The sequence below is a fragment of the Lynx canadensis genome, chromosome F1 (assembly GCF_007474595.2).
Source record: "Lynx canadensis isolate LIC74 chromosome F1, mLynCan4.pri.v2, whole genome shotgun sequence".
Classification (NCBI taxonomy): domain Eukaryota; kingdom Metazoa; phylum Chordata; class Mammalia; order Carnivora; family Felidae; genus Lynx; species Lynx canadensis.
In genome coordinates, this window is record NC_044319.2 from 44,368,105 (window position 1) to 44,391,827 (window position 23,723).

Sequence of the window (23,723 nt, forward strand, 5' to 3'; positions counted from 1 at the left end):
TCGGTCAACTGATTTTAACTGTTTATGTTGTTTGAAATGTATGAATTTAAAAATTGCATTTCAGACTCTTGTGGTTGAATGTGTTCAAAACTCTCTATACCAACAAAATCGTGGAGATGTCATTAGATTTGAACATCTTTACCAAAGAGGTCTTCATAGTTCTCAACATGTATTGCCTTACTTTATCTTTATTTTAAAACAACATATTCTTGTGGTTCAAAGGTGATGTATGTTAAAGACAGATACAATGGAGAATGCAGGTTAGTATTAAGAAGTTAAACAGCTACTCTTAACCCTAGTTTCTCTAAATTCTGCTGTCAATTTTTTATTGTGCTTCCTGACAATCTTTGTTTTATAAATATTTATTCAGTGTTCAAAGCACACTGTGTGTGTGTTTACACTTGACATCAGATTTTTTGTTACATTTCATGTCATGTTATCATAGTTATGTACCCAGTTCGATTCTAATCTCCCTTTATTCTTTCTTTAATTTTTATTGTGCTAGAGAGTTATCTTGTAGGAGATCATGTATTCCATTATTTTTTTGGTATATCTGTCTTTTGATAGATAAGCAAAAGTAAGTAATAACTACTTACATCGTGTTAACATAGGTATGACATAGTTAGGTTTTGAAGTGTTTCTGAAGTGAAACTATTTTGAAGATGGAAAAGCCTTTTCTCCCATTTCCTCCAAAACGGACGGTCTCAGGAAGCCTCAGAAGTTACCGAGGAAGATTTGAGAAAGGTAGGAGAAGGATGCATAGAAGTCGTCACTGAAGTGATTGAATCTCATTTCTTGTCATAGATATTTTTTTAATAGGACACAAAGCATTTTGGTTTGCCAAGTTTTAATGAAGTGCTTTTAAGAAGTGATTTATTCACTTCTCAGATTATAATTACATCATCCATGAAATATTTAACACAAATTCTGATATGAATATAAAGGAGTTTAACAATACCTGACAAAATAAGCATGAAAAATTTGAATAAATGTACATGTTTTAATTTTAGGACTGCATCTTAACCATATTTTATACACAAACAGGATAGGTCAGTTTCCCGTCCCAACAGGTTGCTCGGAATGTTTGGTGTGATGTCTGTCTACGATATCCAGGATTACATTGAAATTGAACAGTTTCCCTTGTTTGGAAATATCTCTTTTTCTTAGAAGACCATCGTAATTGTACGTTATGTTTTCTCATGGTTTCTTCTGATGGCATACAAACATCTGAAGATTTAAAAAAAATGAACATAAGCATTAAGTAGTAAACAAATATTTTCCACAGAATTTCAGACTTTCAAAGCAGAATTGTCTGCACCGGTCCAGGGCTTTGTTCTCAAAACCTTTTCCAACCAGTTCATTGAAAATCCATCACATAGATGTAAATCATTTTAAATGATTAACGATGTAAAAATGAGGTACTGTGTTTAAGGTGTGCTAATTAAATGTTATAATGAAAGATGCATCATGTCAATAACAATAGGAAGAGCTTTCATTAAAGAATATTTTGTTGCTGTGGTTGCTTGAATAAGACTTTTTTTCTAATTTTATTTCTTCACATATTAATATTTGGTAGTCAAACATTTGATAGAATGATTGTGGTTAATCCATGAATATTCTGCTAATAAAGCAAAACACCTTTCTCATTATAGTGATTTTCCCAGGATCCAGGTGAATATTAAGATATTTACCCAAGCATTTTGGCGGTTCTGACCACTGTCCATATCTGCATGTGATGACCTTGTTTCCCTCAAGCACATACAAGGACTGGCACTGGTACTGAACAGATGACCCTGGAGCATATTCTGATGTTGGGAATGTGGTCATGTCTCCATTGTCAATAGCCGGAGGGGGCCCACATTTTTCTTTAGGGTCTAAAAAAGAATATTATTTGATTTATTGAACATCCAAAGAAAAACAGGGTAAAGTAAAGCAAATAAAAATATAGCATAATATACAACATCAAGACTTGTGATTTCTGCTGACAGAAATGATTCATTGGAGAAATTCTAATCACTTAAACTGAGAAGAACACTTTTAAGCACTTCCTTTTATCCCACATGAAAGCACACACAAAGCATTAACAAATTGTCTGCTTTGCAGTATTCTGGTATTAAAAAACATTTTCCCTAGTGAATAAATGCCAGACAGATGGAGAGCTAATATACACAAAGAAATTTTCTCATTAGTTACAACATATTGTAGTGTCTATTGGATCTCAGGTCACTGTGTATTGACTTTCATTGTTACTACAAAAGAAACATCAGCTTTAATTAAGTCAAAGAAATACAAATTTGTATAATGTGAAAGGGAATTGTTGGCCTCCTATTCTGGACAAGGTGAGGTAGAAACATTTCTGCTAATCCCTTTGCTAAGTAAAACTAAAAACCCTGAACGTATCATAAAAAACAATAAAAGGGATTATGGAAGATGCAGAGTAGATATCGATCTAATCAGAGACCTTGGGATTCAAGGAATTACACTGTAGTTAGTGAGTTTGGGTTTTCATTGTCTCTTCTATGGATCCTGGACTGAGCACTGAAGAAGACTGGAACCCAGAAACAATATCAAGTTCATGGAAAAAAAAAATTCCAAGAATTGCCTGCTCTCTTTAGCCAAAGGCCCAGGAAAGGAGTATTCTAACAGGACAGAAGTATTTTTTACAGTATTCGAATAACTCCGAAAAAACATCATCAAGAAACCTTGACCATTCCTCTCCACGTGTTGCTCAGAGATCAACAGTGATCAACACAGGCCATGTGAGGTGCCCAGACTTCTATCCACACTCAGGGAACAAGACGCCTCTCCACTTTCCATGGTGTCAGTGCAGGCCAAGTGGGAAGTCTGCACTTGCACTCTGGCAGCTTTGGAGGCCTGATAAATAAGAGATGTCAATAAAATCCGGAGCCTTAAAACATAATATCCCAAATGTCTAGAATACAACTGAAAATCACTCATTATAGGGGTGCCTGGGTGGCTCAGTGGGTTGAGCATCCAACTCTTGATTTGCACACAGGTCACGATCTCACGGTTCGTGAGTTTGAGCCCTGTGTTGGGCTCTGTGCTGGCAGAGAGGAGCCTGCTTGGGATTCTCGCTCCCTCTCTCTGCCCCTCCCCTGCTCACACACTGGGATGAGTGCTCACTTTCCTAAAATAAATACACCTTTAAAAAAAGAGAGAAAAACATCACTCATTATGCCAAAGACCAGGAAAACCTCAAAAGAGAAAAGGTAATCAACACATGGCAACATTGAGATGACACAGATAATGGAATTATTTAGTGATGGTTTTTCAAAATCCAATGGGAATTATAGAACAGAAAAATAGAATAATGGATTTTTAAAAATCCTCACTGGATGGGCTCTATCATGGATTACAGATGACAGAAGGATAAATAAACTCGAATATAGAATACAGACTACTCACTTTGAAAACAAACAAAAGTGGACAGGGCTTGAGGGACCAGTAAGAGTATAGCAAAAGACTGGGCAACCAGAAAGGGAAAAGAAAGGGGTTAGAGATGAAAACAAACAAACAAACAAACAAAAAACCCTCAAACAATAATGGCTGAAAATTTCCCATGTTGGGCACAAGGCATAAACATTCATACTGAAAAAGCCAAACAGGATAATCCTAAAGAAATTCAAGCCAAGATACATGAAATCAAACTGAGGAAAACTAAAGAAAAGGAAAAATCTCAAAAGCAGCTACACAGAAATTAGGCAAACCTCTAAGGGAAAAAGGGTTCAAGTGTCCGTGGGGTTCTCATCTGTGTCCATGGAGCCAGAGAGAAGTGACAACGTTTCTCAAGTGCTAGAAGAAAAGAAACTGTCATCTCTGAATGCCACATCCAGTGATGCCATCCTTAGGATACAAGGGAGAAATAAAGACGTTCTGAGACAATGGAAAAGGGGGAAAATATCTCCAGCAGATCTATCTTTAAAGAATTGCTAAAGGAATTCTTCAAATAGCACTGAAAAGATAACAGAAGGAGGACTGAGACTTCATGCAGGAAGAAAGAACAAGGCAACTGAGAAAAATAAGGGTAAATATAATAGACTCTTTTTCCTAAGGAGTTTGTTATATTGGATGTTTGGGCAACATTGTGTCATTTCCTATAGTGCTCAACATATGTAGAAGAAACACTTAACATTTAACATTAACTTAACTTAACACTTAACATTAACACTTAACATTTATCCCCCCCCCCCCCAAAAGGTATTTATGTTTAAAATGTGGGAGGGTAAGAGATGCCTGAGGGTTTTAGTCACTTAAGCACCTGACTCTTGATCTCAGCTCAAGTCTTGATCTCAGGGTGGTGAGTTCAAGCCCCGCAATGGGTTCCACGCTGGCTGTGAAGCCTACTTAAAAAAAAAAAAAAAAAAAAACAACGTAAAATAAAATAAAATGTGGGGAGGATAAATGGACCTAAATGGAAGTAAGGTTTCCACATTTCACTTGAAGTGGTAAAATGTCAATTCCGGGAGGAGTGATAAGCTATCTATATACATCTTAATATTAGGGCAACCACTAATGAAACTATACAATGAGATATGCCCCCAAACAATATAGAGGTGTCAAAATAATATTATTTTAAGATGTTTCAAAAATCTACAGTGATGAGAAGAACGGAAATGGAAGTGAGAAACAGGAAACACAAGACAAACAGTAAAATGACTGACACAGCCCCTAATCTATCAAAAACTACTTTAAGTGTAAGTGGTTTAAATACTTCAGTGACAAGACTGAAATGGCAGAGTGCACACATAAACAAGAACCAACCGTCTGGCGTCTAAAGAAACTCACTTTAAACATGAAAACATAGGTGGGATCAAAGTAAAAGACTGGAAAATATATATGCCAGGCGAAAGTGGATTTGAAAAACAAGTGGCTATAATATCTCCTTTGTTGGCTCCCCTTCTTTCGTAAACTCTAAATGCTGGAGTGTCCTATGATCAAGTTCTCAGACTTTTTCTTCAGTATACACTAATTCCCGGGTTGAGCTCAACTAGTAACCTCCCTTTAAATATAATCCACACGCTGAAGAAGCCCAAATTTGTATCAAATTCTGTGATCACGCCCCAGCTGCGGATTCCATGTCTCCAAGTGGAATTTCATGGAGCTGTCAAATGTCCTCCATGTATCTTTAATACATTTATTCCTCAGGAAATAACCGAGGGTCTTAATGCTTAACACAGAGAGAATTTTCCATGATTCCAGCTGTCCTAATCTGGTCAAATCTTTCATAAAATAAATACATCCACAATAGAGTCCACTGAAAGAAAAAACTGGATTTTAAGCACCATCATTTTATTTGAGATTAAAAAATGAACCAAAATAACTACTTCATTATATATTTATATTAACATATTTAGTCCCTGAAATATTCTCTTAATATTTAAAGAGAATATTTTAAGGGAAATAAAACACTTTACCTAGGCATTATATATTTATATTAACATATTTAGTCCCTGAAATATTCTCTTAATATTTAAAGAGAATATTTTAAGGGAAATAAAAAACTGGTTGTGTCCAGTTCCCATTTGAACATGTCACTTCTCTGCCCCCAACCAGGTAAAAAGGTATGATGCATTCATAACGTGCCCTCTGACCAGGTAGATACTTAGACACCTCATCCAGTATAATAGCATTTTTCACTCTGGGTGGATTCCCACAGGAAATATCTGAATAGAAAGAAAAAAAGTCGCATCTCTAACATAATGGTCATTTTGAATAGCAAATCAACGAATGGGTTTCCAAATAGATCTCTAAGAGGATTTTAAATCAACAGTTAATGTGTCATGAAAGGCTGCTAATTTTAAGAAATTTACATATAAGATGGAAGAAAAGGAGGTAAAGCAATATATTTTATTTTATAAGACTTAAACTTCTATGAAACTGAGAGTTTTTCTGGACATATCCCTTAGGGTCTAGTCAAATCACTCTTCCAAATTATGTATTTTCAAAATGAATTTATAAACCACAAGAAAATCAAAATAAAAAGATTATTCGACATCAGAATTTGGCTTGCAATTATCCTGTTTATGAATGTAATTTTAGGCTCTGAGAAAAATAAACACAGCAGCCACTTCCTTAGAGAATAAATGAAGATTTAACACGCTTTGAAGAATACCAGAGCTGAAGGAAAAAGATGATTAACCGAGAGTGCAAACAGGAGATGAGTGGCAAAATAACAGAAAAATAAATGTATAATTGACAAAAACAGCCTTCAATGATTCTTTTTTGCAAACGCTTAAGGACATTTCAATGCATAATGTATAATTCACCAGTGAGATTCAGGTGGACGTAAATATACCAGGCTATAGGTATGGCTCCTAGACTGGAGTATACACTGAATTTGGGAATTGTTAAGACACTTTCAGGGTTGCAGCCCCAGAGTTTTTGCCACCACAGGTCTGAGCAAGCCTGTGAATTCACATTTGCATTTCTAACCATTTCCCAGAAGATGCTGATTCTGTTCTTCCAGAGACCACAGTTTGAGAACCACTGGGCTTTCAGATTGACCACTGAGTACACAATTATATCCCTTTATGTTAAAACATAAACTTCTTCGACCTGGCCTAAAAGAATAATCCATGTCCATTTCATAAGTGCTGTTAGAAGGAATTGCATATTATATTAGTTAAGACATTTTCACAAATAGGTTTCAAAATTGCGTTGAAGTACCTCTGCATATTGGCTTTCCTATCCATTGGCTGTTAATACACTGGATAGTATTTGGTCCATCCAAAAGGTAATTATTTGGACATTTATAAGTCACTTTTTCTCCTGACCTATATAACGTCTTCTTCTGGCCTATGGGTGTGGCATTACCGAAGTCGGGTAAGCTAAAACAATCCGTGTCTGAAAGAAAAAGAATATGTACTTGTTCAGTAAATATTTTAAAATACATAATGGCTAATAACTATAATGTAGAATAATAGGTACACATCGAACCAATGAATACCTTGCAAAATTTTTTCTTGTACCCTGAAAAAATATGTTAGAAGTCTTGCTTAATTATATTGAATAGTCCTATGTTTATTAAAGTATAACATGGGGATGATGACATCGTAAGCCTGAAGTGATATGGATACATGTAATGCTTGAGATCACACTTCTTACATTCAAATTCTTTCTTGCCCATACAAGCCATCTACCTTATGTATGTATTTGTATTTTCACCTCTGTCAAAATCTGTTACCTTTATTCATGTCAAATATCTCAGAAAACTATACGTACAAGGAGATAACTGACAAACTAACAGTAAATTGAATAATGATGGGATTGATGAGCAGGGACCACCTGTGACACAGGAACAGAGATGAGAAGTCTGAGGATGTGTATCACAGGAGGTCTAATGTGCACACATGGTGACATGAAAGTGAAATAATTTGGCTCATGCTGTCATACTTTTATTATTACTACGGCTATTAATTCTCTACTAGAATCCACAGCTTCCCAGAGATACCTTGTTAAATTCTGGAATTACTGCCTAGTTTCATATTTGTACCATTTATGCTCTGAATTAAGAATATTTATCAATCGTAGAGTAAAATTAAATACACTATACTTTTGCACTCTGGTGGATGGGACCATTTTCCACCTAAACATCTTATGAATGCAGGTCCATTAATCTCAAAACCTTTGGTGCATTTGTATGTTACTTCTTCTCCATATTGGTAACTGTCTGATACGTGAGATAGAATACCATGTGGAATCAAGTGTGGTGGCGCACAGGAAAGTCCTAAAAAAAGAAAGAGACAAAGAAAGAATGACTCCATGTTTTACTAAAACTGAAACTTAATTTTATGCATTGGTTGCCATATTTGGCAGTTTTATTTGAAAAAAATAACACAGGATCTGTAATTATATCACGGAGATGGTGTGCAAATGCTTCCTAAAACCATCATTCTGATGTATCCAGTTGACAACCTGAGTAGGAATTTGAAACTAAACATGTCAGTACATTATCAGCCATAGCGACTTCTTTCTAGATAGGTTTCCTGAGGCAAGGGAAACAAAAGCAAAAATAAAGTATTGGGATTACATCAAAATAAAACACTCGTGTACAGTGAAGGGAACAATCAACAAAACTAAAAGACAAGCTACAGAAAGGGAGAAGATATTTGTGAATGATGTAACTGATAAAGCGTTAGTAACCAAGATATATAAAGACCTTATAAAACTCAACACCCCCAAACCGTAACCCAGTTAAAAATGGGCAGAAGACAAGAACAGACATAGATCCAAAGAAGACATACAGACAGCCAACAGACACATAAAGAGATGCTCAACATCACTGATCATCAGGGAGATGCAATTCAAAACTACAATGGGATATCACCTCACACCTGTCAGATAGGCTAAAATCAACACACAAGAAAAAACAGCTGTTGGCAAAGATGTGGAGAAAGGGAAACCCTCCTGCAGTGTTGGTGTGGGAATGCAAACTTGTGTAGCTACTCTAGAAAACAGGGGAAGATTCCTCAAAAAGTTAAATGTAGAACTACCCTATGATCCAGCAATTGCACTAATAGATATTTACCCAAAGAATACAAAAATACTACTTCAAAGGGACTCCTGTGCCTTGATGTTTATAGCAGCATTATTTCCAATAGCCGAGATATGGAAGCAGCTCAAGTGTCCACTGATAGATGAATGAATAAAGAAGAGGGGGTACAAATACACAATGGAATATTAATCAGTCACAAAAGAAAGAAATCTTGCCATTTGCAATGACACAGATGGAGCTACAGAATGTAATGCTAAGCGAAATAAGTCAGAGAAAGATAAATAATATATGATTTCACTTATATGTGGAAGTTAAGAAACAAAGCAAATGAGCAAAGGGGGGGGGGGTTGGGGGAAGAGGGAGAGAGGCAAACCAAGAAACAGACTCTTAATTATAGAGAACAATGTGACGGTTACCAGAAGGGAGGTGGGTGGGAGGATGGGTTTAGCAGGTGATGGGGATTAAGGAGGGCACTTGTGATGAGCACCGAGTGTTGTATGGAAGTGTTGAATCACCATATCCTACAACTGAAACTAATATCACACTGCATGTTAACTACCTGGAATTTAAACTAAAACTTAAATAACAAAAATAAAAAAATAAAAATGTCAATATATTTATGAAAGACACTATCAGTGTTTCTCAAACTAATAGCGAATAATAAAAAGAAGAGCATTAAGAATTAATCATCTTATGTACCATGTGTTGTAAGAACTCAGAAATGACATTATAGGAAAAACAAAAGAAATTTATAAAAACTCATGGCAAAGCAATCATTACAAGTTCCATATATAAATGGGTAGGAATATGAATAGGCGGTATGTATACGGACAGAGAGGTTTAGTTGTACTACACATCCAGTTTTCATCAAACAATTGCCAGAATTCAAAGTGAGTCTGTAATGAGTCAATGAAATTAACACAAAGAGGATAGACTTGATTATGCAAAATTGCTGGTAAGGTACATAAATATATAAATGATTTTGGATATTTAGCTATAAATGAGTTTGTATATTTAGAAATCTAAAGGATTCTTTCTCACGAATTTGACGACAATTGATTATGCTTAATGGATTATATCGAAAATAGAATTGTGGTTTGCATACTGTCCTCACCTACACACCGAGGCGGAGAACTCCATTTTCCCATGTGGCACGTTATCTCATCTTTTCCAGATATCCTGAAACCATCCTCACAAATGTAATTTAATTTGGTGCCATGTACATAAACCTCAGGTTTCAATGGTTCGTCCATCTCTTCTGAAAATTGAGATGATTTAATGGTTCCATGTTCTACCTGAGGTGGTTGAGGACATGGGCTTTTTTCTGTATAAACAACAGAGATCAATGTTTAAATTGAAAAATGTAATCAAATACTAGTTGAGGTTTTAAAATAAGGATAATCTGAAAAATTAAATTACTGAAAAACTAAAAAACATCTGAAATTTGCAAGCTCATGTCTCCATCAAATCTACAGTAGTATCTGCTTGTTCACTCTACCCCCACATTCTTGTCCTGTTCATCACGAGTGAAATTTTCTATGGTATTTACAAACAAATTTTCTATGGTATTTACACAGTAACCCAAAGTTTTGGTCTGTTTCTTTCATAGTAGAAGTGAAAGAATGCCGATTGATTTGTATACTTAGATTGCAATTTACTGTTTCAAGATAAAGTGAAATAGACAGAAAGGTCCTTATCTTGTTCATTTACACAAAGCACAGGGGAGTATTAACCTCATTTGAAAGAATGTTACAAAGCAAGTTATGCATTACTGACCAACGCAGTGTGGTATGGACTGCCATCTTCCATCCTTGCACACGATTTCCTCTGCATCCTGAATCATATAATTGTCTTGACAGACAACAGATACTTTTTCTCCATCCTGATAATTTACCGTCGTTGCCATATTGTGAGCATTGGGAATCTGAGGTGGAGGTGGGCATGACTGCATTTGTACTTCTACAAATATGAAAATTAGATTTCGTGATGAAAACCAGAAGTTAAAAATACTAAAGAGAAAGCCCAATAATAATGTATCATAAACGATCAAATAATAAGGTTATGCTTAAATATGTGATACTCTTCAGCTTGTAGAGCGCTTTAATACATCACACGTGGTCTTAATGGTAGTATCTTCCTTTTATTCCTTCTGTGATAAATCGTGCATAATTTATGTAAAACTTCTTTTAATTATTTCTAACCATTACGATGTACTAACTGAATCATCCACTCAGTAACAGGCACTAAATAAATACTGAGATTAGGATCTTTTTACAGCTATCTATAATCAAATGTATTGTGATTGCATTAAAACCCTTATAAGATGCGGAATGGAAAATAATTAGCCACAAGAAGAATTACATGTAGTTAATCAATTATTTGATACAGGTTCCTGGCCAAGACATGAATTAGATATGGTCATTAGTGATTAACAGTGTGTTGTTTAAAGTTCAAAACTCTCTGGAGATACTGTTGACTAGGTTGCCGACACCGTTTAGAGATATACAGATGATGAAATGCACCCTGTTTAACGGATTAGACAGCCTGACTTTCCTTCTATGACCAGCAAGGTATATAAGATTCCTTTGCAAACTTGCGTTTGAGCTCCCATAAAGCAGAGATACCTCACATGTATCGTGGCAGTTCATAACCTGGAGACAAAGATGTCCTGTTCCACTGAGGGAAGACTCTGGGCGACTAACCCTGGAGGCTTTTGGACCTCTCTGTGATACCTACGTTTTGCTTTCTCCTGCCATGCGTTTATTTCATTAAAGACCTTATGTGACTGTACATTGGGAAGTCTCCTGAGTCCTTCCAATTATCTGACACTTTGTATTCAATTCAGAGAAATTGTTGACGGAATATATTTCATTCATACTGACTAATATGCTCATATTTTCTATTTCTATCTTTAGACAGATGCAGGAGTATTTTATATTTAATCAAAAGTTTTTTTCTTATTTCTGTTTTCATTATCTTGGCATATTTTTTCAATGTATTCTCAAGGATTTATTCTCTTCTATACCTGCTTGTTTAAGCATTTTTGTCCTAATAATCTTAATTTGTACTTCCTCTTGATACATTTTACCAGAGGTTGGTCTGGCAACTAAATCTCCGGCAGGTGCCATGTCTACACTTTCCCTCTACCTTGATGGCACCAGGGGGTGCACTCCAGCCCAGGGCTCTCCTGTGGCTTCATCCAAGCCGGCGAGCGGGCCCCAGCCCTGCATTCTGCTGCCTCGCTAAAGCTGGCCAGCATGCTCAGCCCACAGAGGGCACACTCCTTGATCCCCAGGCTCTAGTGGCCTGAGGGGCTTGCATTTCTGGGGCCTGCAGCACACTACAACAATCCGAGAGATAACTCTTGGTGGGCCACTACCTCCAGGGCACTACAAAGCAGCCTGAAACACAGCCCAGACTTTCTGGGGAACAAGCCTAATTATCTTAGACCGGTAGCCTGAGGGGTGGACTTGAGATGTGCCACACATCTGGGGGCCACCGAGGTGCCCTCAGGGAAGGTGGACCAGGGGATGCCATCTTCGTGCTCTCCTCAGCCTCAAAGAAAACCAAATCACTATTTCTTAAAGATACCCGACCGGCGTTAATTTGAGGCCATCAAGTTTCTGGGTGGGTTGTTTTATAGCTGACTGAAGCACTGATGCACTTAATATCTAGAAATGATGTTTTGGTTAGTTTCTAAATTCCCTTCTGGCTTCAAAGTTATTTGTAATAATAAATAGCTAAACATGTTTAAAAGATGCCCAAATACTGCTTTGGCAAGTTTGGAAGAAATAGAGTAAGATTTTGAAAGTACTATAAACAAGAGCTTACCTGTGCAGGTTAGTTCAGGATCCCATCTTCCATTTATGCACGTTGAGTGTTTCTGTTCTAATTTTCCTCTACATTTGTAAGTTATGTTCTCATTATGATCAAATTCGGTCTCATATAATGGATTTCGCTCACGTTTAGTTAAGCTGTATTTACACTTCTGAAGTTCATCTGTTGCTAGAAAATGAAAATATTGCCTTGAAAAGACTACTTACAAGAATCAAAGCAGTTAATGCAGAACAATAGCTTAGACTCAATAGTATATTGAAATTAGAATTTATGCCCATAAGTCTCACCAACCAAGTCATTCCTGATCATATTGCATGTGATGGGCTACTTATTATGTCTGAACATAAGTCCCGTGTCCAGGCTTTGAAATTTCAGAGAAAATGTCTGCCATAAATACAGCCTGCACTTTGGGGATTAGAAAAGCATTAAGAGGCTCACTTTTTTGGATGATTTACACACTGAACATTCATCACCTGGTTAAATTTGGTCTCTTATTTATTTGTGGAAATAGAATGTATGAAGCTGATAGTTTAAATATCGTGTTTCAGAAAAATGAATATATTTTTTCACTTAGGGTAATTTATTTTTTTTTTTTTTAAATTTTTTTTTTCAACGTTTATTTATTTTTGGGACAGAGAGAGACAGAGCATGAACGGGGGAGGGGCAGAGAGAGAAGGAGACACAGAATCGGAAACAGGCTCCAGGCTCTGAGCCATCAGCCCAGAGTCACTTAGGGTAATTTAAAAAAAAAAAATTTTTTTAATGTTTATTTATTTTTGAGACAGGGAGAGACAGCATGAACGGGGGAGGGTCAGAGAGAGAGTGAGACACAGAATCTGAAACAGGCTCCAGGCTCTGAGCTGTCAGCACAAAGCCTGACGCGGGGCTTGAACTCACTGACCGTGACATCATGACCTGAGCCAAAGTCGGATGCTTAACCGACCGAGCCACCCAGGTACCCCTTCACTTAAGGTAATTTAATAAACACATCTAAGATGTATTATGTAAAATGTGAACACTTAAGCAGATCTTTTCCATGATCACTAAAATGGGACAAATACTTGGACTAAGAAACTGGGTGCTCCAAGTCACAACTTGTTTACTGTATATACTCTTTCAATCTGTGAAAAATTATTTTGTACATCAGGTCAACCTATAATTCAATAATATTGTAAGAGTCAATTTTGTTGACTCTAATACAAGTATAACAACTTTTTATACAACTACATACTTCAAAAATTCAATGCAGCCCGGAGTACTTTGTCAAGTTGATAAAATATCAATTGATGTAGGTCTTTGGATTTTTTAATAAGTACCCAAAGAAGTAATGATTTTGTAATACAATAAAAAATAAAACAAAGGGGACTAATTCAAAACACACTAGAGGCTGAAAATAAATTCTGTTTTTAGGGCTTGTCTTCAGTGTTGAGGAAGACAAAACAAGGTTTTCTTCAGGTGATAGTAACTCATCTATAGTCAAAAGGAGTGGTAGTGGGTGTTGTCATGGTCCTAGGATTGACTGGTTTCTGAAAGAATTTCCTTGATTCTTACGAGAAAATAAACATTTTGAGAAGAGTGAAAAGCTAGACTAGCTAGACGTACAAAATAAACACTGAGAGGAGAAAATTGGAGTAAGGTCTATGATAGTTAAAACTGGATTATGGTAAACTTGAATATAGGTCGAAGATTAACCTTGGAAAGGCAAACTCTGAGATCTAAAAAGAGTAATAAATGAAATAGATGTTTTAGTATAAGAGTGAAAAGTTGAGAGTTTTCATGCCTGTTACAACCTTGGGTTTTCCCCCATATAAATGAGGGGAAATCGTTTGTGGAGATAGAAGAGGACAAAGATGAAATTTGGTCTTGAAGGACTGGCAATACTTCTCATGGGAATGTGTCTAGCAAAAATGTAAGGATTAAAAAGCAACAAAACCTAATGGTTCATTCAACAAACTCCTATTTAATGTCTGCTGTATGTTCACCAGTCCTTTGTATATTGGGAATACATCGTGAACAAAACAGGTGTCAATCTCTGCTCTCATGGAACATGAGCCTAAGCCCTACCTTCTCCTTGGAACAATTAATGCCTAGACATCTGGTGAATAAGTAAGATTGGACATCCAGGACTCTCTTTGAATGTAGGACCCAAGAAATCTGTAGGAAAGAACTCATTCCAAGGGAAAAAGGAAAAGGGCCCCCATTATTTTCCCAGCTAGTCATCAAAGACTTGGTCATCCAAAGGTCAGGATGATGCACATACATCAACCAGAGTGAAGTCCAACAATCAGGTTTGTTTCCTGGCCCCACCCTGACTGCCTCCTTTGACTGACTTATACTGCGAACCCAGAGGGTCTGCAGCTCACCCACCCTTTGGCACATTAACTTCTTGCTGCCGCATTTGAAACAGACTGGGAAATCCTTAGAAGCTTTGAGAGAGGCAAGATTCCTATAGGGACGTAGCAAGTGGGCACTTTCTTGACTGTGTCTGTTTTCCAGGGCCTGGAAACAAGAGTGCCGTGTAAAACAAAAATGGGATTTATGCAAATATGCTTCTATTTCCTGGTGATTAATACTCAGATTTAAATCATATGAATAACTGTAAGTAAAATTTAGCTTCACACTTAAAAACCATGTTAATTTCAGGGATAGAAAGGGTGATCAAACTCTTTTGCTAGTTTATATTTTTCCTTTGTAGACGATAAGCAATCATTATAATTTAAGACCTGACATTTTCAAGCATATATCTAAATTTCAAAACTATGTTTGAAAATACAGTTTTTACAATAAAAATTTTACATTTCATTGACCGTCTATTTGAGAAGTGTCTTCTCACCAATGCACTGAGGAAGTTGGGTCCATAATCCACTTACACATGTAATTGATTTCTGTCCAATCATTGTGAATCCTTCTCTGCAATTGAACTCCACTGAATCTCCATGGTGATAGGGAGGGTTAGAAGTCTGAACAGCGTAGCTGTAATTAAGTTCTGGTATATCTCCACATGTAGTCTCCACCTCTGTGAAAAGTTCAGAAAAATATGTTTACTTATAAAATATAATTTATGTGTTTCTATAAATATAAAAGGTTGGTTTATTTTAAATATGAATATATTTTATACATTACCAATACAAATAGGCAAGTCTGTCCACTGTCCATCAACACACTGAATTTTATTAAAACCCTTCATCAGAAATCTAGGATTGCACACATATTCCACCAAATCGTTGTGTTCATAGTTTTCTTTCTGTGTTTCTTTAACTTTCCCATTAAGGAGTTGAGGAGGTGGAGAACACTGTTTTGTTTGCTCTACAGGAGAAATAATGTGTAAATAGTGATCAAATTACCTATTTCACAACTTAAAAAACAATAAAATGGGGAGTTTTTTCTTTAATTAATTTGTATTATTTATAATATACTTTATTGTAGCCTTCTTAAGCAATGAAAAACAAATAGTGCTTAAACGAGAAACATGTTTCCCAGTTCTTTTTTCAAAATTATTATTTTAGAAAGAGAGATAGAAGATAAGAAGGGAGAGGAGAAAGAGAGAGAGTGAGAATCTTAAGCAGGCTCTATATGTTCAGCATGGAACCCGACATGGGGCTCGATCCCATGACCCAGGGATCATGACCTGAGCTGAAATCAGGATTCAGATGCTCAACCAACTGAGCCACCCAGGCACCGCAACCCGGTACTGTTAATTACACTGAACTAGTATATTGGAAGTATATTGAAACCCAGAAAACATGTTTAATAATCTAGATATTCTAAAGATGTATGCAAACCAATTAATAAATATGGTCATGTAAATGTTAACAATATTCATATGCCATGGAAAAATTTTATCAAAACTGTTTGAAAAAAATGTCATCATTTGAGGCTAGCATTTTATCAACATATTTTAACTTTGGTTAAGACATACATGTGATTGAATGGACTCAATTAACTATACATTGCTTGAATATTGTTTAGACACTCGATGAAGGTTGAGGGAAGGCCCATGCCATACCAAGTGTCCAATATTAACAGTGGAATTGTAGTCAAAAGGAAAAGTAACAAACACTGAGGCATAATATACGTATCTATGGCTATTACCACTACATATTTCAAGAAACAAGTGGAGATTGAGTTCTTAAATAAGAAAATCTGAGATATCTACTACCCAACACATGTCCTGGCTTAATGAATTAGATTACAGACACACACACTTGAAGCCAACAGAAAATTAAGCGTGAGAGAAACAAAAACATAAAAATGTTGGTTTCAAAAATCCTATTTCTTGTTGTAGCAATTAGAAGATAAATATTCACCTTTACATGTTGGAAGATTAGGGGACCATCCAAAGTCGTAACACTGAACTGAATCTGGTCCAACTCTTTTAAGTCTTTGTCTGCAGAAGAATTTCAACACATCTCCGACTCTATATTTGTCTTTTTTGGGCTGAGTATTTAAGTTACCTTCTATTTCAGGAATCTTGCATTCTATTTCTATAAAAATGTTCAAATAATTTGGTGTGAATATAAAATTAATCATTGGCAAAGTAAATTTTATATGTGTCGTATAAAAATGAGGTGCTGGGTACTGCTTATACAGAGGAGCCACAGAAAATTTTACATATTAGGTTTTCTACGCCCTCTAAATCATAGGGGACCCTGAGAAATATTAAGGCATTGAAGAGCAACATATATACCCTGAAAATGTATTTGGAAGGTCAACTTGCTTATACTGGATCTGATTTTATAACTGACATTTATAAAATAAATGCTATAATATTTTGTACTCCCAAAACAGAAACATATTCTTCACATTAAAGAAAAACAACCCTGATGCTACATTTTTAAAATTGTACTCAAATAAGATTAGTATTTTGTTTAATGTAAATATAATTGGACAAACAGAACACACAGGAGACATTTCTAACAGTTTCTAAGAAACTATTAAAATAGCTTAATTTAGGGGCGCCTGGGTGGCGCAGTCGGTTAAGCGTCCGACTTCAGCCAGGTCACGATCTCGCGGTCCGTGAGTTCGAGCCCCGCGTCAGGCTCTGGGCTGATGGCTCGGAGCCTGGAGCCTGTTTCCGATTCTGTGTCTCCCTCTCTCTCTGCCCCTCCCCCGTTCATGCTCTGTCTCTCTCTGTCCCAAAAATAAATAAAAACGTTGGAAAAAAAAATTTAAAATAGCTTAATTTATATTGATTATATTAGTACAGAAATCAAACTGAAAAATGAAACAAAATAAGGAACCATGTTCAAAGCCAAATAGTTAGGCATATTCTAGGCATCCTGAGTATTTATATCATACCCAATTATCTATTCTTATTAAACCTTTATACTATCTATTAATAAATTATTGATTATTCTGATTCAAGTTAAGAATGTGTAAAATTATCCCTTCAAATTTGTCAATTTTGTGACATTCGTGACATTCCCAAATAAAAATAAGCTACATTCCTAAAATAAAGAGCTTCTCTCAGGGCCTGCAGAAATTAACACTCAAGGCAGAAGGTGTAAAAGCAGAAACTCATGGGCAAAATAGCTGAGGAAATTGTAAGACTACAATTTTGGTTTTTATATAGCATACACTCAAAGAACCCAGTTTTAAATAATATGATAGCCTGCATTTAGAATAACAAACAAAATTATTCTTTGTTTATAAACCTAACAATGTATATGGCCCATAGGAAACACTGTGTTAAAGAGAGATAATGGTCCTTGGGCTTTCAAACACCCTCTTCTCCCAGGTTACAGTAAATTAGAAGACACCTTGATTTTAATCATGACTTCTTAAAACTTAATTAATTAATTAATTATTTTTAGATGATTATTTGTTTTTGAGAGAGAGACAGAGTGTGAGTGGGAGGGGTGGAGAGAGAGAGTGAGACACAGAATCCGAAGCAGGCTTCAGGCTCTGAACTGTCAGCATAGAGCCCCACGTGGGGCTTAAACCCGAGAACTGTGAGATCATGACCTGAGCCAAAGTCTGAGGTTCAACCCATTGAGCGACCCAGATGCCCCCAAAATGACTTTAAATAATGCAAATTTGTTCAATTTGGGATATCTTAAACACGTTTTGTTAATTTTGTTAGTCCTGAAAAAAAATACCTGGAAAATTGGTACTTACCATAACATACTGGTTTATGAGACCAACCATCGTTCCCACACAGTATTGAACCTGCGCGCCCATCTTGGCTTTTGTATCCATCGTGACATTCATAGTCCAACTTGTCATTGAGTTTAAACCACGTGCCACTGCTTTTGGCTTTGGCATTCTCAAATACTGGCATGTCACAAGATTCTAATGCATAACAGAATTGAAGATTTCAATTCTAATATTATTTAATGGACGATGTAATTAAGTCTCATCCCAAGGAGGTAAAAAAAACCTTTATCAATTAGCTTGTGCTAGTAAATTCAGTATCATATTAAATTAATTTAAGAATACCAGTGATAAATCATTGTCTTGAAAGTTACTCGAAATGAAAAAATATGTTTCTACACAGCATTTTTCTTATCACTTAAACACTCTGAAAAAATTTTTCTACGAACACTTTTCTCAATCAGTTATACTTATGTGTTTATGCCATGCTTGTAATCAAATAGGCCATTACAGGTGTATCCTATTTTAACTAGCAGAGAGGAATAGGATTTTGTGAACTAAGATGCCACATTCACTAGCAAGGTGACAAATATTCCAGACAAAACTGGATCAGTTGAATACGATTGGTTTTCAAAAATGGAAGTAAATTTTTAAACATTCTATAAAACTCTACTTTAAAACATCATAATTTCTAAAGCTCACATGCTGATTTTCTTCCTCAAATATTTTCCTAATGGCTGTTTATTTTTTTAAACTTACCAAGATTGAATGGAGAGATAACTATTTTTATTATTAGTTATAAGAAAGTAAAATGTTAAAAGTTTTAATTTTTGCTAACAGTGTGTTCATGAAGATTAGGTAATTCATCTCAAATTTTATGCTGTGTTACAGAGCCAGCTACCTTAAAGCTTTAAAAAACAAAGCAAAACTATACTAGTGAAGAGAGACAGTGTGTTTCTCTTCCATAGTAAGTATTACAATGGATAACTAACTAACATTCAGTATAAAATGACTTTATATGGGAGCCACTTTTATCATTTTTTTTGTGGCTAGTGCCCATAGTAAGCATGGAAATTGAAAAAAAGGAAATGAAAACAGTACAAATGGATATTCAAATATCCACTTCCTTTAAGGTGAATATGTAAATATCGGTTCAAAACTATCACTGTGTAGCTTTGGAGGATAAGATAAACTGAGGAAACTGTTCATAGATATCTTCATAAACATCCAGGGACAGGGAAATCTTTCAACACAGCTGTAGTTGGCACCATCTAGCAGTATTCCTTCTCCACTAACTAGATGTTTACGAAGATTTTCTAAAGGAGAGGATTTTTAAAGTGGGCTACCCTGGAATGTCAACCATGAACTCCATACTTTAATTAAAATTCTGCACTATGGACCCACATCTTCACTTACAAACATAACTTTCATGTCTAGAAACAAAGATTCTGTCATCAAAGTCTGATCACCTAAAAGCAGGAATAGGCACAAATATATTTTGCCAGCCAAAAATAAGTGAGTTTCCAGGAGAAAATACATAAGAATACACATACACCCTAACTCGTTTCCAAATCACAGGATGTTTTAAAGTGGAAAATAACGTAAACTGAAAGATGTCCTGCTACTACGCTGTATAGGTGATTACTCTTAAAAGGCAAAAACTTATACCTTTTTTCATTTATCTTTTCAAATGGGAATCATGTCAGCCACTCCCCCCAGAAAAGAATTAACTTAAAGTAAACTTTTGTTCAATAGCCATCAGCATAATGAATAGGAACATAATAAATTACTCACTAATACATGTGGGTTGAGGTGACCATCCACTTTCCAGACATGTAACCGGTCCTGAAGTTTTACCATCTGGTGTTACATATCCTGGTTTACATTGATACTGTGTTTCTTTATTTAAGGAATATGTAGGTTCATATTCAGAAAAAAATCCATTTTCAATTGTTATCTCTGATTTTGAACATGTTTCTGAAAGGCAGAAAGTATAAGAAAAAGATAAGCATATAAATAAACATTTTTATAAAGATTCACTGTAACAACACAAAAATAAGGAGTCATTTACAAATGAAAACCTGGAAAAATCTGAATCATCCAAATTCCTGGGACAGAAAAAGTAAGCGACAAAGATACTAAATCAAAATAGTTCATTAATTTTTTTCTTTTTGGAATGAAGTGACATTTAGAATACCCAGAATCCCTTCTAGGAAATTACTATGAATCTGTTTGTCTAATGGATCTGGAATCCTACAGTGTGCCAGAGGTGTACCGGCAATAGGTCCTTTCCAGGCACTTGTTTTAAATATTGCCAACTCGGGGTCTCCTAAGCAACTCCAGTACTCAACTGGGGTATCTGAGATCAGGTGATGATTTCAGAGAAACTGCCACCATAGCTACCACAACTCTGAGAATCTGAAATGTCTGTCATTATAATTAGGTGCTTAAAACCATACGGATACGTGGAGTTCAATGAGTATGACACAGATCAGCACATTCCTTCATGTTCTGAGACCAAAATGATGATTCGTCAAATTATGTGTAACTTGACTTGAAACAATAAACAAGACTTCTGTCATTTACAAAGTCTTCACAAAGTTCAGCTTTAGTTTTTAAATAACCCATGGATAAAGAAGAAATCAAAAGAGAAAATATGAGCTATATATTTTTTCATAATTGGTAATTTTATTCCTTCACTTGGGGTGCCTAGTACACTGGAAATGAGATACTGGGAATATTAAATACTCAGGATAAGGAATAAAGTACATAATCTTATTTATTTATTTATTAAAAAATTTTTTGTTTATTTTTGAGAGAGAGAGGGAGACAAGAGTGTGAGTGGGGGAGAGTCAGAGAGAGAGGGAGACACAGAATCTGATGCACGTTCCAGGCTCTGGGCTGTCAGCACAGAGACCAATGTGGGACTTGAACTCCCATACCATGAGATCATGACCTGAGCCAGAGTTGGATGCTTAATCACTGAGCAACCCAGATGCCCCTGTAATCTTTTTTTAAAAACATTAAATCTTTTGAATTGAATTATAAGAAAAATATTTTACACGAAATTTTTATGAGATGATAATAACATAGTCTCCGAAGGAAATTTTACTGTTATATACGCAATAGAAAAGAATACAGAATGAAAATCAATCATCAGAAAAAGAAATTTATACATATTTATACAAATTTATACATATAAATTTGAATTATAAGAAAAATATTTTACACGAAATTTTGTGAGATGATAATAACATAGTCTCCGAAGGAAATTTTACTGTTATATACGTAATAGAAAAGAATACAGAATGAAAATCAATCATCAGAAAAAAAAAACCCAACATACATATAAATTTGAAAAAACATAATAGTGTTAGTGAGATGATGGAATAGGGTGTTTTGTTTACACATTATTTGATTTATTTCTGTTCTAATCTTTAGTATTTCCTCCCTTCTTCTAAATTTGGGCTTAGTTTGTTCTTTTTCCAGTTCCTTGAGGGATAAATTTAGGTTGTTTATATACAATCTGCTATGTTAAGCTAAACTTTTTATGTTTATTTATTTATTTTGAGAGAGAGAGAGAGAGAGAGCACAGACACACACACACACACACACACACACACACACACACACACGTGCACATGTGCAAGCAAGGGAGAGAGAGAGAGAGAGAGAGAGAGAGAGAGAGAGAGAGACCCAAGCAGGCTCTGTGCTGTCAGCACAGAGTCCTACTGCGATGCCTGATCTCAAGAACCCAATCGTGAGATCATGATCTGAGTCAAAATCAAGAGTTGAACACATAACTAACTGATGGAGCCACCCAGGCACCCTGATCTTCTTTGTTGATGTAGACATTTAACATTAAAAATTTCCCTCTTTGCACGGCTTTTGCAACATCTCTGAATTTTGTTACACTGTTTTTGTTTTTATGTCTCAAAATATTTTTAAAAATTCTCTTGCTCTTTCCTCTTTGACCCTATTGTTGCTTGAGGGTGTCTTTTCTTTCCACATAGTTGTGAATTTTCCCATTCTAGTTTTACCCCATCGTGACTGAAAAAGATAGTGCATACAATCTTTCATGTGCAGTAAATGTACTCTTTTACTGTTAGGTGAAAAATTCCATATAGATCTATTAGGTCCAAAAATCTTTATATTGTGGTTCAAATCTTCAACTTCTTTCTTGCCTTTCTGTGTTGTATTTATTGTTCCAAGGGAGGTATTAAAGTCTCCTAATATTACTGTATTGCTGTCAATTTCTCCTCTTCACATCTGTCCATATTGCTTTATATATTTATGAATTCCAATGTTGGTTCCACATCTGTTGAAAATTGTTATCATTTTCCTGATGAATGGACTCATTATTATTATATAATGATCTTCATCTCTAAAGACAGTTTTAGATTAAGTCAGTTTTTTTTTCTCATAGAAGTATAATCACTCCATCATTCTTTGGTTGCCATTTGCATGAAATATCTTCTTCCATTCCTTCACTTTAGCCTATTGTGTCTTTAAATCTAAAGTGATTTCTTGGTTATTTTATTTTAAATCATTCAGGTACTCTATTCCTTTTAATAGGTAAATTTAAATGATGTATATTTAAAGGAATTATTGGTAGGTGAACACTTACTATTAACATGTGGCTAATTGTCTTCTGTTTTGCATCTGTTTTTTTCAATTTCCTCCTCTTTTGATGACTTCCTTTGTTATTTGATTATAGTTTATAGTTATTTACTTTGATTCTTATCATGCAGTACATTAGATCTCTGGAATTAATCGTATAACTGAAGGCTTACATGCTTGGACCAGCATCTACACCCACCACCAGTACAGAACTTCCATTCTACATTCTGCTTCTATGAATTTGATGTTTTCTTTTTTCTTTTTTGATTTCATATATAAGTTTTATCATGAAGTATTTGCTATCTCTGGCTTATTATACTTAACATATTGTCCTCTACGTTCAACCATGTTGTTGTGAATATCAAGATTTTCTTCTTTCTCATGGATGAATAATATTCTATTGTGTATATATACATATATATATATATACACACACACACACATGTATATATATATTCACATATATATGTGTGTGTATATATACACACACACATGTGTATATATATACACATGTGTATATATATATACACATGTGTGTGTGTATATATATATATAATATCATATCATATCATATCATATCATATCTTCCTTATCCATTCATTTATCAGTGGATCCCAAGCAGGGTCCATTCCCAGTGTGGAGCTCCACATGGGACTCA

The 23,723-nt window shown here is 35.3% G+C and overlaps 1 protein-coding gene across 1 annotated transcript in view; it reads right to left on the reverse strand.

Moving 5' to 3' along the window:
• Positions 1–830: 830 nt before the first annotated feature.
• The window catches only part of LOC115505274 (complement factor H-like), a 66,181-nt gene continuing 43,288 nt past the window's right edge, over positions 831–23,723 (reverse strand). The window contains exons 6-19 of the mRNA XM_030302783.1: positions 20,240–20,422; positions 18,470–18,643; positions 16,660–16,836; positions 15,476–15,658; positions 15,186–15,368; positions 12,347–12,520; positions 10,292–10,474; positions 9,630–9,839; positions 7,574–7,747; positions 6,688–6,864; positions 5,524–5,684; positions 2,849–2,864; positions 1,692–1,874; positions 831–1,227 (exon numbers count right to left, since the gene is read on the reverse strand). Coding sequence (XP_030158643.1) covers positions 1,031–1,227; positions 1,692–1,874; positions 2,849–2,864; positions 5,524–5,684; positions 6,688–6,864; positions 7,574–7,747; positions 9,630–9,839; positions 10,292–10,474; positions 12,347–12,520; positions 15,186–15,368; positions 15,476–15,658; positions 16,660–16,836; positions 18,470–18,643; positions 20,240–20,422 — 2,375 coding nt within the window. The 3' untranslated portion in view covers positions 831–1,030. The remainder of the gene's footprint in view (positions 1,228–1,691; positions 1,875–2,848; positions 2,865–5,523; positions 5,685–6,687; positions 6,865–7,573; positions 7,748–9,629; positions 9,840–10,291; positions 10,475–12,346; positions 12,521–15,185; positions 15,369–15,475; positions 15,659–16,659; positions 16,837–18,469; positions 18,644–20,239; positions 20,423–23,723) is intronic.